Raw genomic sequence first — 18389 nt, forward strand, 5'->3', positions numbered from 1 at the left:
AAAAATGAATAAAAAGCGATTAAACTGTCTGATCAATACAAAACACTAAAAACTTCAGATCACGGCGCAAAAAATTAGCCCTCATACCACCCTGTACACGTAAAAATAAAAAAGTTATAGGGGTCAGAAGATGACAATTTTAAACGTATTAATTTTCGTGCATGTACAGTGGGGATCAAAAGTTTGGGCACCCCAGGTAAAAATTTGTAGTAATGTGCATAAAAAAGCCAAGGAAAGATGGAAAAATATCCAAAAGGCATCAAATTACAGATTAGACATTCTTATAATATGTCAACAAAAGTTAGATTTTATGTCCATCATTTACACTTTCAAGATAACAGAAAACAAAACAATGGCATCTGCAAAAGTTTGGGGACCGTGCAGAGTTAATATCTTGTACTGCCCCCTTTGGCAAGTATCACAGCTTGTAAACGCTTTTTGTAGCCAGCCAAGAGTCTTTCAATTCTTGTTTGAGGTGTCTTTGCCCATTCTTCCTTACAAAAGTCTTCCAGTTCTTTGAGATTTCTGTGCGGTCTGTCACACACTGCTCTTTTAAGGTCTATCCATAGATTTTCAATTATGTTGAGGTCAGGAGATTGTGAAGGCCATGGCAAAACCTTCAGTTTATGCCTCTTGATATAATCCCCCGTGGATTTCGAGGTGTGTTTAAGATCATTATCCCTTTGTAGAAGCCATCCTCTCTTTAACTTCAGCTTTTTCACAGATGGCATCAAGTTAGCATCCAAAATCTGCTGAGATTTTATTGAATCCATTTTTCCTTCTACTCGTGAGATGTTCCCTGTGCCACTGGCTGCAATACAACCCCAAAGCATGACTGATCCACCCCCATGCTTAACAGTTGGACAGAGGTTTTTTCATTAAATTCTGTCCCCTTCTTCTCCAAACGTACCTTTGCTCATTCTGGCCAAAAAGTTCAATTTTAACCTCATCGGTCCACAGGACTTGTTTCCAAAATGCATCAGGCTTGTCTATATGTTCATTTGCAAAGTTCAAACGCTGATTTTTGTGGTGAGGACGTAGAAGAGGTTTTCTTCTGATGACTCTTCCATGAAGACCATATTTGTATAAGTATCTCTTTATAGTGGAATAGTGTACCACAACTCCAGTGTCTGCCAGATCTTTCTGGAGGGATTGTGCAGTCTAACGGGGGTTTTGAATTGTTTTTCTCACAATCCTGCAAGCTGTTCTGTCTGATATTTTTCTAGGTCTTCCAGATCTTGCTTTAACTTCCACTGTTCCTGATGACTGCCATTTGCTAATTACATTCCGAACAGAGGATATTGACATCTGAAAACGTTTTGCTATCTTCTCATAGCCTTCTCCAGCTTTGTGAGCGTCAACTGTGAGCGACAACTGCTTAGAAGAACCCATGGTGCTGATTGCTGGGGCAAGGTCAGATGAGTCTGGGCATTTAAAACCTTTGCGATTGACATCACCTGGTCTTCCCAGATGATGATTGAGAACAATCCATGGCACTGGCAGGTCTCAGCTTTGCAAAGGGGGCAGTGCATGCTATAAATATGTGGAATTGAACGCGTCCTATATGGATGCCCCTTTCCTATTTCGGGGGGCAGCAATGGCAGTCCTACGAGGTAAAATTATGTACACATTGGCACAAAAGAAGAAGGCTGTCGAAGACACACGTTAAAGTTAAGGCACTGCTAAGCAATACCTTCACTGCTCTTCAGGATAAGAATAGATCAGGCTGGAAACGGGCTACACAGGAATTTGAGGTGACTCATGATAGACATTTCTCTTTTCATAAAGATCGTTTAAGGGCAGCATCACGATCACACCCTATCGGTCCAGCCAAGATACTAGAGAGAGTGTGATGGTGCAAGGGTTAAAGCCACCAGACCTCTGGGTATCCACTACTAGTCCCAGCAATTCACCAAATTTACCCTATGAGAAACGTGTTTCACCAGAGCTTCCTTGAGAAAGGTGAGGTCATATATTTAGAGATCAAAGACCAGAGCGGATTAATTAAACATTTAATCTCCTGCTCTGGACAGTTCCTGACATGGACAGAGGTGTCAGCAGAGAGCACTGTGGTCGTGACAGAAAATAAATCCAAAGAAAAAAGAATTTCCTGTGTAGTATACAGCCCCTAAGTACTGGAAGGATTAAGATTTTTTTTTTTATAGAAGTAATTTACAAATCTGTTTAACTTTCTGGCATCAGTTGATTTAGAAAAAAAAAAGTTTTCCACTGGAGTACCCCTTTAACCAGTTAAGGACCCAGGGCGTACGCTTACATCCTGACACCCTGGTACTTAAGGACCCAGGACATAAATGTGCACCCGTGGGAATTTCGGTCCCCGCCGCTTGATCAGATGGCACACCAGTGATTTGCGGCTATTCAAGGTCATACGGGTCTATGGTGACCTGGTGACCCGGAAAATAAGGGGGATCGGGGTTGTCCAAGACACTCACGATCCCCCTGAAGGGATAGGAGTGAGGTGGGAGGGGTGCCACCCCTCCTATCCCTGCTTTTGGTTGTCTAGAAGCGATGACCAATAGCAGATCGGGGGCGGGGGGCTTAACTTTCGGTTTCCCCGTTCTGCCCACCCACAATAGGCGGGGCAGAACGGGGAAACCGACAGAGGACCGGCGCCGAAGTCCACTTACCCATCGGCGGAGGCTGCGGGTGGTGATTGGCGGGCGGCGATGTCGTGCGGCTGGCTCCTTGGATCCTACGGAAGCCAGTGAGTTGCCTAGCAACATCTGGAGGGCTACAGTTTGAGACCACTATACAGTGGTCTCTAAACTGTAGCCCTCAAGATGTTGCAAAACTACAACTCCCAGCATGCCCAGACAGCTGTTTGGGCATGCTGGGATTTGTAGTTTTGCAACAGCTGGAGGGTCCCAGTTTGGAGATCATTGTGCAGTGGACTCTAAACTGTGGCCCTCTAGATCTTGCATGACTACAACTCCTAGCATGCCCACACAGCAGCTTGCTGTCTGGGCATGCAGGGATTTGTAGTTTTACAACATCTGGATGGCCACAGTTTGGAGATCACTGTGCACTGGTCTCTAAAGTGTAGCCCTCCAGATGTTGCAAAACTGCAAATCGCAGCATGCCCAAACAGCAAACAGCTGTCTCGGCATGCTGGGAGTTGCAGTTGCGTACTTCCAGCTGTTGCATAACTACATCTCCCAGCATGCCCTTCGGAGATCAGTACATGCTGGGAGTTGTAGTTTTGCAACAGCTGGAGGCACACTGGTTGGAAAATACTGAGTTAGGTAACAGAACCTAACTGAAGGTTTTCCAACCAGTGTGCCTCCAGCTGTTGCAAAAGTACAACACCCAGCATGCATAGTCTCTCAGTACATGCTGGAAGTCGTAGTTTTGAAACAGCTGGAGGTTTACCCCCCCCCCATGTGAATGTACAGGGTACATTCACACGGGTGCGTTTACAGTAAGTCTCCTGCTTCAATTTTTCGCCGCAGCGCAAAGTCCTAGCGGGAAACTCACTGTAATCCTTTGCCAGTGCGAATGTACCCTAAAAACAATACACTACACTAACGCATAATAAAGGGTAAAACACTACATATACACCCCCTTACACGGACCCCCCCCCCCCCCCCCAATAAAAATGAAAAATGTATTGTATGGCAGTGTTTCCAAGACGGAGCCTCCAGCTGTTGCAAAACAACAACTCCCAGCATTTCTGGACAGCCACTGACTGTCCAGGCATGCTGGGAGTTTAGCAACAGCTGGAGGCACCCTGTTTGGGAATCATTGGCGTAGAATACCCTCGTTTCCACCCTTATGCAATCCCTAATCTAGTCCTCAAATGCGCATGGCGCTCTCTCACTTCGGAGCCCTGTTGTATTTCAAGGAAACAGTTTAGGGCCACATATGGGGTATTTCCGTACTCGGGAGAAATTGCACTACACATTTTGGGGGGCTTTTTCTCCTTTTACTCCTTATGAAAAGTAAACGTTGGGGACTACACCAGCCTGTTAGTGTAAAAAAATAAAAAAAATTTACACTAACATGCTGGTGTTGCCCCATACTTTTTATTTTCACAAGCGGTAAAAGGAAATAAAGGCCCCCAAAATTTGTAACACAATTTCTCCTGAGTAAGGAAATACCCCAAATGTGGGCGTAAAATGCTCTGCGGGCACACAACAAGGCTCAGGAGTTAGAGTGCACTATGTACATTTGAGGCCTAAATTGGTGATTTTCACAGGGGTGGCTGATTTTACAGCAATTCTGACATAAACGCAAAAAAAGAAATACCCACATGTGACCCCATTTTGGAAACTACACCCCTCACGGAATGTAACAAGGGGTGTATTGTGAGCCTTAACACCCCACAGGTGTTTAATGAAAATTCTTCAAAGTTGGATGGAAAAATGGAAAAAAAAAATTCACTAAAATGCTGGTGTTACCCTACATTTTTCATTTTCACAAGGGAAAATAGGAAAAAAGCCCCCAAAATTTGTAACCCCATTTCTTCTATTTCATACCCCATATGTAGATGTAAAGTGCTCTGCGGGCGAACTACAATGCTCAGAAGAGAAGAAGCGCCATTGGGCTTTTGAAGAGAAAATTTGTCCGGAATTGAAGGCCACGTGTGTTTACAAAGCCCCAATAGTGCCAGAACAATGGACCCCCCACACTTTCCCCCCCCCCCTATATGACCCCATTTTGGAAACTACACACCTCATGTATTGTAATAAGGGGTACAGTGAGCATTTATGGAAAAGTGGTCCGTGAAAATGAAAAATGAAATTTTTCATTTGCACAGACCACTGTTCCAAAGATCTGTCAAACGCCAGAGGGGTGTAAATACTGACTGCACCCCTAATTAAATTCTGTGATGGGTGTAGTTTCCAAAATGGGGTCACATGTAGGGGGGGGGGGTCCACTGTTCTGGCACCACGGGGGTCTTTGTAAACACATATGGCCCCTGACTTCCATTCCAAACAAATTTTCTTTCTAAAAGCTCAATGGCGCGCCTCCTCTTCTGAGCATTGTAGTGCGCCAGCAGAGCACTTGACGTCCACACAAGGGGTATTTTCATACTCAATGCGGTTGTTGGGCAAATGGGGTTACAATTTTCTTACAAATTTTAGGGGTAATCTTCTATTACCCCTTGTAAAAATGTAAAATGTGGGAGAAAAACCTGAATTTTAGTGAAAAAAAATATTTTTTAATTTACACATCCAACTTTAACAAAAAGTCATCAAACACCTGTTCCTTGAGGGGTGCAGTTTTCAAAATAGTATGCCATGTGTTTTTTTTTTTTTTTTTTGCTGTTCTTGCAGCATAGGGGCTTCCTAAATGTGACATGCCCCCCAAAAACCATTTCAGCAAAATTTGCTTTCCAAAAGCCAAATTTGACTCCTTCTCTTCTGAGCATTGTAGTTTGCCAGCAGCGCACTTGACGTCCACACATGAAGTATTTCCATACTCAGAAGAGATGGGGTTACAAATTTCGGGGGGCCTTTTCTCCTGTTACCTCTTGTAAAAATTAAAAGTTTGGGGGAAAACTAGCATTTATTGAAAAAAAAAATTTACACATCCAACTTTAACTAAAAGTCGTCAAACATCTGTGGGGTGTTAAGGCTCACTGGACCCTTTGTTATGTTCCTTGAGGGGTGTTGTTTCCAAAATAGTATGCCATGTGTTTTTTTTTTTGCTGTTCTGGCACCATAGGGGCTTCTTAAATGTGACATGCCCCCCAAAACCATTTCAGAAAAACTCACTCTCCAAAATCCCACTGTCGCTCCTTCTCGTCTGAGCCCTCTAGTGCACCCGCCGAACACTTGACATACACATATAAGGTATTTCTTTCAAATCAACTTCAAAACTGAACTATCCCTGAAAAATTTTGATTTTGAAAATTTTGTGAAAAATTGGAAAATTGCTGCTGAACTTTGAAGCCCACTGATGTCTTCCAAAAGTAAAAACATGTCAACTTTATGATGCAAACATAAAGTAGACATATTGTATATGTGAATCAATATATCATTTATTTGGAATATTCATTTTCCTTATAAGCAGAGAGCTTCAAAGTAAAAAGAAAATGCTAAATTTTCAATTTATTCATCAAATTTTGGAATTTTTCACCCTGAAATGATGCAAGTATCGACAAAATTTTACCACTAACATAAAGTAGAACATGTCACAAAAAAACAATCTTGGAATCAGAATAAAAGGTAAAAGCATCCCAGAGATATTAATGCTTAAAATGACAGTGCTCAGATGTGCAAAAAATGGCCGGGTCCTACACTGAAAATTGGCTGGGTCCTTAAGAGGTTAATCTTAGAAAAAAGATATCACAGTGCTACGTTTAAAATAGAGAAACTAATGATATTCAGGTACAAAAATATATAAAAGAGTTCGGCAAGACAAGTTCAGAAAACAAAAAGAAAGGTGGAGATTTATCAAAACCTGTCCAGAGGAAAAGTTGCCCAGAGCAACCAATCAGATCGCTTCTTTCATTTTTAACAAGGCCTCTGCAAAATGAAAGAAGCAATGTGATTGGTTGCTATGGGCAACTTAGCAACTTTTCTTCTAGACAGGTTTTGATAAATCTCCCCCATAGTCCTTACAGCATAACGGTTGCATAGCAGTCCTTGTGGGTGAGTCTCCAGCTGTTTCTTAGGATGTTGTCAAGCTTTTGCCACAGGTTTGTAACAAAGGTTTGTGACTTAGGTTTCTGATTGAAGAATGTGCTCAGCATCTATGTTTTATAGTGGAGGTGTGGGAAGGGTCGGCACTCGAGTATTTTAAGTGGTGCACGAGGACAGCCGCAGAACAATTGTAAAAAGAAATCCCGGCACCCACTGGAATCTTCTGCCAAACGTAGTGTGTTTATTTACACAGTGCTAGATACAAAGACGCGTTTCGGCCAAAGCCTTTCTCAGACTCACATGCAATACAATGGATATATCACAGTATATATACACAGAAGCCCCTCCCACTTCTGGTCTCAGTGGTTACTATGGATACCAATTTGTATGCAAAACATTTCCAAACTTATCTCATAAGAAGCTGAACATATATCATCTATATTAAATAAATAAGCATATAAATGAATAAATGAATAAGTGAAGAAATGAATAAATGAATTTACTGATCTCCTATGGCTTGCATGTTCTTTTTGATCTTTTTGGTTCCTCCCATTATTGATGAATCTATAAACAAGGTACAAAAAACTTTTTTTTTAAATATTTCATTAAAAGACAAATTTCATTTCTTCATAAAAAAGAATACAGTTCATAATCCCTATTTAATCCCCTTGGTTCCAGGGTGGACAGGCGGTGGGTCCAATAGGCCTCCTTTTTGCGTAGCAACGTTTTTATGTCACCACCTCTCCCTAGGCATTGTACATGGTCTATGACTTAATACTGTAATTGTGAAATATTGTGGTTGGCTCTATCAAAATGGTATGTAATGGGGTACAATAAATTCTTGCATCTGATGGTCGATTTGTGTCCATTTATGCGGTCTCCTACACGCTGGGTTGTCTCCCCAACGTATAGGAGACCGCACGGACACTTGATGACATAAATGACATTCTTAGAATCACAAGTGCTAAAATGTTTCAATTTGATGGCTTCTCCAGTATGTGGATGTAATACACTATCACTTTTGATTACATTACTGCACTGTGTACAATGCAAGCATGGATAGGTGCCCTTACGTTGGCTTCTCAGGACTGTTTGTTTTAATTCAGTTTTCCATGAGCCCACATCTGCCCGGACTAACTTGTTGTTCAGATTAGGGGCTCTCTTGTTGCAGATTAACGGTGGGCTCACAAATTCCTGGATTTTGGGATATGATCCCTGTAACACCTGCCAGTGTCTCTTGATGATTGAGTCTATTTATGGTCTGATGGATGAAATTGTCGTATAAAGGGAATTCAAAGGTGTTTTTTAGGTTCCTTGTCTCTGCTGCTGGGGGTTCTAGCTTCATGTAAAACACGTTCAGGATAGCCTCTCTGGTGAAACTTCTCCTCTAATTCTCCCAAACTAAGGTCCCTTGTTTCCCTTTGTGCCCTTGGTATTGATTTTTTTTGCTGCTGTTGGATGTGAGTTGATGTAATGTAACAAACTGTTACGATCTGTCTCTTTACAGAAGAAATCCGTTTTGAGACCTCACATTCCATCCTTCTGTACCATGGTGTCCAGAAAACTCACCTGATTCTGATCGCTCACCAATGGGAACCTTAAGTTCTAAGGCTGTCATGCCCCCTCCCATAGCCTTGCATTGAGGGGGCAGGGAGTGACGTCACGAGGAGGCAATCTTTTCTCCGTGCAGCTGATGACAAGTGGGTGCTGCTGGAGAGATTGCAGGGGTCCCCAGTGGCTGAACCCCCGCGATTATACATCATATCCCTTATCTTTTGGATAGGGGAAAAGATGTCTAGGGGCGTAGTACCTCTTTAAATGCAGCACTCCAGCTGGAAGGACTACTTACATCTGGGGATCGACCGATTATCGGTTTGGCCGATATTATCGGCCGATATTCCCGATTTTTGACATTATCGGTATCGGCAATTACCTTGCCGATATGCCGATAATGAAGGGCCACCACCAGGTGGGTTTTATAAAAGGGAGGTAGGCACTGTGCCCAATTTTATGAGGGTTCTAGCAGTCCAGGATGCAGTTATGATGAAATCATATTCTAGCCAGGTACCCGCACTCATTACATTGGATGGAGAGAAAGCATTTGACAATGTGGACTGGGCCTGGTTAGATATGGTACTAAACAAAGCTAACATCCAGAGCCCCTTTCGTACCTACTTGAGGGCCTTATATATGGCTCCACAGGCTAAGATTTATCTACTGGGGAGACTTTCAGATACCTTCTTCCTGAAGGTCACTCGACAAAGCTGCCCATTATCCCCTCTCCTTTCTAACCTTGCCTTGGAACCACTTTCACAGCATATTATTTAACCCCTTAAGGACGCAGCCCATTTGGGCCTTAAGGACGCAGAAAATTTTATTTTTACGTTTTCATTTTTTCCTCCTCGCCTTCAAAAAATCATAACTCTTTTATATTTTCGTCCACAGACTAGTATGAGGGCTTGTTTTTTGCGCAACCAGTTGACCGTTCTAATGCCATCACTCACTTTACCATAAAATGTATGGCGCAACCAAAAAAATACTATTTGTGTGGGGAAATTAAAAAGAAAACCGCAATTTTGCTAATTTTGGAAGGTTTCGTTTTCACGCCATACAATTTACGGTAAAAGTGACATATGTTCTTTATTCTTTGGGTCAATAGGATTAAAATGATACCCATGATAACATACTTTTCTATTACTGTTGCACTTAAAAAAAAAAAACAAATTAGTACGTTTAAGATCCCCTATTTTGAAGACCTATAACTTTTTCATTTTTCCGTATAAGTGGCGGTATGAGGGCCCATTTTTTGCGCCATGATCTGTACTTTTTATTGATAACATATTTTCTTATATAAAACTTTTAATACATTTTTTATAAAAAAATTTTGGAATAAAATGTTATAAAAAAGCAGCTATTTTGGGCTTTTTTTTTTACGTTCACGCCGTTCACCGTACGGTATCATAACATTTTATTTTAATAGTTCAGATATTTACGCACGCGGCGATACCAAATATGTATATAAAATATTTAACACTTTTTGGGGGTGAAATATGGAAAATGGGGCAATTTACGTTTTTATTGGGGGAGGGGGTTTTTCACATTTTTTTTTTACTTTATTTTTTCACTTTTTTAACTTATTTTTACACTTTAATAGTCCCCATAGGGGACTATTTAAAGCAATCATTCGATTGCTAATCCTTTTCAGTGCTATGTATAGGACTTAAAACTGATCAGGGTTATCGGTCATCTTCTGCTCTGGTCTGCGGGAAGGCAAATCAGAGCAGAAGACTCCCTGAAGACAGCGGAGGCAGGTGAGGGGACCTCCGGCTGCCATGCTGGAGGATGGGATCGCCGGGGCAGCGCTGCGGGCAATCCGATCATCCAATTAAGTGACCCCGATGCTGCAGATGCCATGATCTGTATTGATCACGGCATCTGAGGGGTTAATGGCGGACATCCGCGGGATCGCGGGTTTCCGCCATTACCGGCGGGTCCCTGGCTGCGATCAACAGCTGGTATCTGCCGCGCATGATCCGGGCATCGCTCCGATGCCCGCGGTAATGCTTAGGACATAAATGTACGTCCTGGTGCGTTAAGTACCACATCTCCAGGACGTACATTTACGTCCTTCGTCGTTAAGGGGTTTTTATTGATACCATATTTTCTTATATAAAACTTTTAATACATTTTTTATAAAAAAAAATTTGGAATAAAATGTTATAAAAAAGCAGCTATTTTGGGCTTTTTTTTTTTTTTTACGTTCATGCCGTTCACCGTACGGTATCATTAACATTTTATTTTAATAGTTTAGATATTTACGCACGCGGCGATACCAAATATGTATATAAAATATTTAACACTTTTTGGGGGTGAAATAGGGAAAATGGGGCAATTTACGTTTTTTGGGGGGGAGGGGGTTTTCACATTTTTTTTTACTTAATTTTTTTACTTTTTTAACTTATTTTTACACTTTAATAGTCCCCATAGGGGACTATTTAAAGCAATCATTCGATTGCTAATCCTGTTCAGTGCTATGTATAGGACATAGCACTGATCAGGGCTATCGGTCATCTTCTGCTCTGGTCTGCGGGAAGGCAAATCAGAGCAGAAGACTCCCGGAAGACAGCGGAGGCAGGTGAGGGGATCTCCGGCTGCCATGCTGGATGATCGGATCGCCGGGGCAGCGCTGCGGGCAATCCGATCATCCAATTAAGTGACCCCGATGCTGCAGATGCCATGATCTGTATTGATCACGGCATCTGAGGGGTTAATGGCGGACATCCGCGGGATCGCGGGTTTCCGCCATTACCGGCGGGTCCCTGGCTGCGATCAACAGCTGGTATCTGCCGCGCATGATCCGGGCATCGCTCCAATGCCCGCGGTAATGCTTAGGACATAAATGTACGTCCTGGTGCGTTAAGTACCACATCTCCAGGACGTACATTTACGTCCTTCATCAAGGGGTTAAAAAGATCTGTATCAGGGCATTAATGTAGGAGACACAGAAGTGAGGGTGGCCTGCTTCACAGATGACACCTGTTCATAATACAACGCAACTTCCCCATAGTCTCTCAATTCCAATACAACGCAACTTCCCCGTAGTCTCTCATTTTTAAATTTTTTGGATCGCTATCAGGATATAAGATCCCCCGACACGACACGACATCCAACACATCTATCCACTTCTGCAATGCTAGGGATTAGATTTATGCCTCTAACAACTTTTTAAACCATAGACTAGAATCGCAGATGGCTCTTCTGTGGTCTCTCATCTAATATGTCTCAGCATGAAAAGCAGTTAGGCGACTGTTCAGACTGAGAGGCCATCGCATGTTGAAATTATCGTATGTCGGGGCCATCGTAGGTTGAGGAGTCACTGTATATACATTACAGTCCAGATGCCAGGGAGTTTTTGCTAGGGTTGGTGGAAATTATTCTGACATGCAATTATTTTCTTTTTGACAAAATTTTTTACATTCAAAAGCGAGGGACCGCCATGGGATCTAACATGGCGCCAACCTACGTGAACATGGTGATGGCGGATTTGGAAATCAGTGTCATCTATGTATCCCACCATTTTGAGAAGGTTCTCAAATGGTGGAGATACATAGATGACATTTTTGTTATCTGGGGAGGCACATCCACGGAACTCAAAACCTTTTTTGATTTTCTTAATGACATTGATCGTGACAATAAATTCACGATGGTGTCATCTGACAAAGGGATCCAATTCCTAGATACTTGGACGTTTATTGAGGATTCAAGACTCAAAACCGATTTGTTCATTAAACCGACTGACAGGAACAACTTATTAAGATATGAAAGCTCACATCCCAAAAATATGATTAAATCCTTACCCCTTAGTTAACTAATGAGGGTCAGGAGGATTGTTGATGACCCCTCCAGCCTTGAGAGTAGATTGGGAGAAATGGGTCAAAAATTCACTGATAGGGGTTATCCCAAAATATTGGTGAATAGACATATCCATACAGTTAAATCCATGGATCGTGATACTTTATTGCTTCCGTCGACAGACACCACTCCACAAAAAAAGAAGATAGGTCGGATCCCTTTTGTATCTACATACACCGATTACAGTACGAAGATTGGTAGGATTGTAGCCTCACACTGGAACATTTTGAAAAACTCTTTTGAGACTGTACCTGAATTCGCCAGTCCCCCTTTATTATCTTATAGGAGGGCACCAAACATCAAAGATAAGTTGGTAAGAACTGATGTCAGCAATTTTAGACAGGATTTAGCATCCGAGTTAAAACCCGGATGTTTCCCATGTATGGAATGTGACAATTGCACCATGATGGTAAAAGGAAATGTCTTCACTCACCCCACCACTGGACAGACGTTTAAAATAAAATACCATCTCACCTGTAGGAGTGAATATGTAATTTATGTACTTACCTGTCCTTGTGCAAAATTATATGTAGGGGAAACGACAACCCAATGCAGGATCAGGTTAAATAACCATAAATCTACTATTAGGACATGGAAGATAGACCTCCCCGTACCACGCCATTTCCTAGAGTGTAATCACAGGGTCGATCAATTAAAATTCTCCATTATCGATCATGTACCGGTCTTAAAGAGAGGTTTATTGAAACAGAAAGAACTAAGATGGATTTCTAAACTGAACACATTTATGGACATTTATCAACGGGTTTAGTCAGGTTTTCTTTACTATAATTGTCGCAAAATTGTCGCAACTGCGACTACGCGATTTTTCGTGCGACATTTTGACTGGAAAGCGAGAAAAGCAAGTTTTCCAAAAATTAACTACGTAGTAATAATTTTAAAATGGACTACGGGTAGTCAGGTATTTATTAACTGCGACAGTCGCAACTGCGCAAAAAAAGTCGCAACAGCGTTAAAAATTGACTAAATTTACTCCAGCTCAAACATGGAGCAGAAAAAGGTACTACCAAAGTAAAAAAGGAAAAATTGCTTACGTGAAAGAAAATTATCAACAGGCTGAAACCAGTTGATAAATAAGTCACACATAAGCAAAAAAAAAGTAAGGAAAAAATTACTAAAAAAAAAGAATACATAAGCAAACATTAATAAATGTCCCTCATTGAGACCAGTTGGTATGAATATTGAATTTTCATTAAAACCATTTTTTTTGAGTAAGCAAAATTATGTAAGCTGATAGCCATACTTCACATGTATAGTGATGTATTTTTCTTGTGTACTATTCATATGATTTTAATCTGTTTTATGACATCATCACATTTAACACTTCCTTTTTGTTCTTTCTTCTTAGATATCCTCTGGAAGAACCTTCCAACTGCCCCTATCCGATGTCATAAGGAATCTTGTTTTCAAGTCTACATGATCAATGTATATTAACCTGCTGTGGGCCCAGTACTGCCGTTTTTGAGATGAATAAAGAGCCAATTGCTTAAATTTTATAGTAATTACCTATTTTTTGACATGTTGGAATGAGTCAGGGGGCACATATAATCTCAGCAAGTGGGGTTGTGAAGATGTGAGTTATGTGAGGGTGACACGTCCGTGAACACATACATCACACCCCTATGTTAGGGATGATGATGTGGGACATGGAGGATTGTGTATCCCCCATGTACACATGAACTTCTTTATTTAATTGGGTGACATGTATCTATGGCTAACACCTTTGATAGAGGTCCCCTTATATATTTATATTGAGTCTATGTTCCCCTTTTGACCATTATTAACCTTTTTTGTATTCCCCTATTTGGGTTATGCAAATGTCTCTTTATTATTATTATTATTTTTTTTTTTTTTTTTAGTATTTCTGGTTTGGTACATGAAATCACCTTCTTTATCTATTGGGTCCGCTAGACAGGCTTATGTTTACTTCTTACGTCCATTTGACATATCACGTGACCGCTGGAGTGAGCGGTCATGTGACCGTGATAATGTGACTTGTCTGCTGACTATGCGGGCGCATAGCGGCGGCCCCTCGCGAACGCGATCGGCCATCCGCTTCTGCACAGAGTGTTTGTTTACAAACACAGGCCGCATGTTTCCGGTAATGACGTTCGGGATATGGTGGTAAGTGAAGGGGACCGGACAGTTGGATATCGGAACTCTTATTGTATACACTTATATAGGTGGATTTTCCCTGTATATATTAGGTGCATGATTGTATGAACACTAGATCTGGTGGACTATGTATTATTTTACGTTGATTATGCATTATATTACTAATTAGTTTTTCTATACATGGGTGGCCACACCCCCTGAAGGATATGAGGTCATTGTTTTATACCATATAAATACTGGCTTGTTACACTATATCAAAATGCTTGATAAAGATCCGGATTGTGGATCGAAACGTTGCATCTCATTGATGGGTGAATACATTTATTTTTTGGATCATAATCCATGGGATCTTGAGTCGGACCCTTGGAGCCTGTGCACCCACTTCGGACTACAAGTCCTCCACTGTGCCTTGCCTGATTTCTCTTTGTTCTTTTGTATATACATTACGTTTGCTCAGTTGTCATGTGCTGTTTTCCAGGACAGCTGACTGTGTGGATTGCAACTGAAGTGACAGTCAGAGCTATATTTAGCTGTAGAGCTAAATATAATGCTTAGTGGCTATTAGATGACATAGGGTCACTGTAAGAATGGAGAAGACCCTGAGAACAGCTGACCTTTCCCAACAGATGGACATGTAGCTTTTGTAATTTTTTGTGGTGCCTTAAAGAAACACTGCCCCCTACAGACATGTAGTGTAAGTCTTGAAAAGGTTATGTAAGGTATTGGCAGAGTAAAGGAATTAACCCCTTAAGGACGCAGGACATAAATTTACATCCTGCGCCAGCTCCTGCAATATAACGTCAGTCCCTACGGCCATCAATGGCCGGGACCCGCGGTTAATACCAGACATCATCGATCACGGTGATGCCCGGTATTATCCCTTCAGACGTGGCGACCAAAGTTGATTGCCGTGTCTGAAGTGAAAGCTTCCCGGCAGCTTAGTGGTGCTGTCGGGGACCGCCACAGTGAAATCGCGGCATCCTGAACAGCTTGCAGGACGTGAGGAAGATCCTTACCTGCCTCCTGCACATCCTGCAAGCTGTTCGGGATGTCGCGATTTCAGCATGACTAAGGATCCTGTGAGATCCAAAATGTGTCGGCGTTTGTCCTGTTACTTGTGTGTCCTATGATACTCCAATAAAGCTACCTGATTTTACTGCACCTTGTGCTGGATATCCCCTTTTACATTGCTGCATTCGGTCCAGGCCAATCCGGGCTCAGGTGTTTGGAGTGCAGACAGGCCTGGACCTGGTGTTTGGAGAGAGCTGTTTGCAGTTTGCTACTTGTTTCCAAGAGGGAAAGAGCAACTGTGGGATTTTGGAGAGCAAATTTAGCTGTCATATTTTTTGGGGGGAATGTTGCATTTAGGAAGCCCCCATGGTGCCAGAACAGCAAAAAGACTCCACATGGCACACTATTTGGGAAACTACACCCCTCAAGGAATGTAACAAGGGGTACAGTGAGCCTTAACACCTCATGGGTGTTTGACGGGTTTGCGTTGAACTTGGATGAGAAAATTTTAAATTTGATTTTAACACTAAAATTATGGTGTTACTCCAAATTTTTTACATTCACATGGGGTAATAGGAGAAAATGAACCCCAAATTTTGAAGACCAATTTCTCCCGATTAAGGCACTAGGGCACTAAGTACAAAGATCCGGCACCCTAATAGGGAGGTGCCGGACTAATATAGAGTCTTTCCAGCGAACAACCAATTATGGGCGTACTGGCCCTTTAAATTTAGCAATGCCGGCGCACGCACGCCATAAGGGCAGGGGATGCGTGCGCCAGAGTAGCAGAACAGAAAAACAGCCAGAAGCAGAGAGAGATGAGGGGACGCCCGGGGCTCGCATGCGGGCACGTCCCGCATAGCGAGTCCCGGAGCCGCCACATGGACTAGATGGGGAGCGCTCACAGCCCGACAGGACGGCTGGAGCGTCGGGTCACAGGCACTAGGTCAGGAGGCAGGCAGCAAAGGAGCAAAGTTGGGTCACCGGCACAAGGTCAGGAGGCAGGTGGCAAAGGAGCAAAGTCGGGTCCCAAGCTGGAGGTCAAAAAGAATAATTTGGCGCAAAATCAGAAACGCTTTCTCTAGGGCACCAAGCACAAAAATCTGGCACCCTAATAGGGAGGTGCCGTACTCATATAGAGTCTGTCCAGCGAACAACCAATTATGGGCGTACTGGCCCTTTAAATTTAGCAATGCCAGCACACGCACGCCCTAAGGGCAGGGGATGCGTGCGCCGGTGAAGCAGAACAGAAGAACAGCCAGGAGCAGAGAGAGGTGAGGGGGCGCCCAGGGCTCGCATGCTGGAATGTCCCGGAGCCACCGCAGGGACTAGATAGGGAAAGCTCACAGCTGGACAGGACGGCCGGAGCATTGCCCCTAGCAACGCCCGGGACACGCATGCGGGTGCGTCCTGCACCGTCAGTCCTGGGATGGGCAGGGACAGGAGAGGGGGAGCGCTCATGGCCAGGATAGATGGCTGGAGCGCTGTCCCTAACAATCTGACATAAAATCTAAAAAAAAAAAAATGTAAAGTGACCACAGTTTTGAAACTACACCTCTACAGGGATTTTTCTCGTGACTATGGAAATACATCCACATATGGGGTAACGTGCTGGGAGGGCACCCTATGCGCTGAATCGTCAGTCTGGGAATGCGATGTGTGTGGCCGTCCCTATTCTGTTACCTCAAATGCGCATTCCGCTCTGGTGGGGAGCGAGCGCTGCGCATTTGAGGCAACTTGCAAACCCCCAATGCTGTTGACTCTGTGTCCCATCACCCATTTTTTTTTGGGGGGGGGGAAAGAATGGGTAAAGGTATTGGAAAAGAGTTTTAATTTTTTCTTTGGGGGAGGGGGGGTTGGATTTAAAATTTGGAAGACAATGTACTCTGGACTGGTAAATTGGAGTAGAATTCTGGGGAATTAAAATTAGGGAAAAGGATTAAAACTTTAGCGCTCCATGGAAGTGTAATACTCCCTGAAGCAATTGCTAATGCAGAGGCCCAGATGATCAGGGCAAGTGTCGCACTGAGTGGTGGTGTCCTTCTGAATCCCCCTCCTCTGACACACTCTGCATTTTTTCTGGGATCGTCCCTTCTTTCCAGTGTGGGGGACCTCACCTGGAAAGTGTTGGCCGGGGACGATCCGGGGGCCCACAGTTCCAGAGGTGCACTGGCCCGCTCTTCGGTGGTCACCAAAGATGAGGGCCTTCAGAACTTGGAACTGCAGGTATGTCCCTGTGTTGGGACAGGACAAAAGAGTTGTACATGGCAACCTGTAACCATGTAGACCGCAACTTTTCTGTACCATGCCCATGTTTTCCCCATGGCATTATATGGCTTGAGGACTTGATCAGACAGATCAACTCCCCCCATATACCGATTGTAGTCCAGAATACATTCGGGCTTGAGGACTGGTCCCGCGGTACCTCGCACAGGGACAGGGGTGCTGCCATTCCCATGAATTGTGGTGAGCACAAGGACATCTCTCTTATTCTCATACCTGACCAGCAACAGGTTTTCATGGGTAAGGGCACGGGACTCAACCCGGGGAATAGGTGTTTGGAGGGGAAGGCCTCTTTGAATCTTCCGGACTGTCCCACAAGCGACTGTGGATCTGGCGGTGAGGGATGTGAAAAGAGGGACACTGGTATAAAAGTTATCCACACCCGCTTAGTGGGAATGTACTGGCGGAAGAGGAGTCTCCCCTTAAAGCTGATGAGAGACTCATCAATAGAGACCTCCCTTCCAGGTACATAGGCCTCCCAAAAATTTTTACGGAACTGATCAGCGGTGGGTGGGTGATTGGCTAACGGTGGCCGGCCGCTCTTTTATATGGAAGAGGGTCTGGAAACACAGCAAAAAAAAAGTCTGCGCCCAAAAAAAGGCTGGAGGCAGATAGCAGCGACCCTGGAGGGCCCGGGTCTTGCAGCTAAAGGTGCTGCTGACCTGAGGACACCTGCAGTAGTGGTGCACTGCCAAAAAAAAAAATATTCTTTTTTTGACTCCTACTAAACTGTCCTTAATCTCTAATGTGTGTGTGTGGAGGGGGGGGGGGGGGAGAAGCAGCAAGGGGTTCCGTTCTGCTCACCAGATCACACAACATGTGAGCATAACAGAGCAACACAGAGCTCCTGTGATTGGTGTTGTCGCTCCGTCTGGCTAATCACAACTGTCCTGGGGGTGGCATCACTACCCCCTCCCAGTACAGTACGGAGGGTGATTGGTG

General features: G+C 43.4%; 1 protein-coding gene across 16 annotated transcripts in view; it reads right to left on the reverse strand.

Annotated features, from left to right (window-relative positions):
• LOC130367832 (uncharacterized) overlaps positions 1-18389 on the reverse strand; it is a 44197-nt gene that overhangs the window by 23181 nt on the left and 2627 nt on the right. For all 16 annotated transcript variants that reach the window (XR_008892198.1, XM_056570682.1, XM_056570680.1 and 13 more), the window contains exon 2: positions 7112-7172. Coding sequence is in view for 6 of the 16 variants with exons in the window: in XM_056570670.1 (XP_056426645.1) it covers positions 7112-7172 (61 nt within the window). In the remaining 10 variants the exon portion in view is untranslated. The remainder of the gene's footprint in view (positions 1-7111; positions 7173-18389) is intronic.

The sequence above is a fragment of the Hyla sarda genome, chromosome 4 (genome assembly GCF_029499605.1).
Source record: "Hyla sarda isolate aHylSar1 chromosome 4, aHylSar1.hap1, whole genome shotgun sequence".
NCBI lineage: Eukaryota > Metazoa > Chordata > Amphibia > Anura > Hylidae > Hyla > Hyla sarda.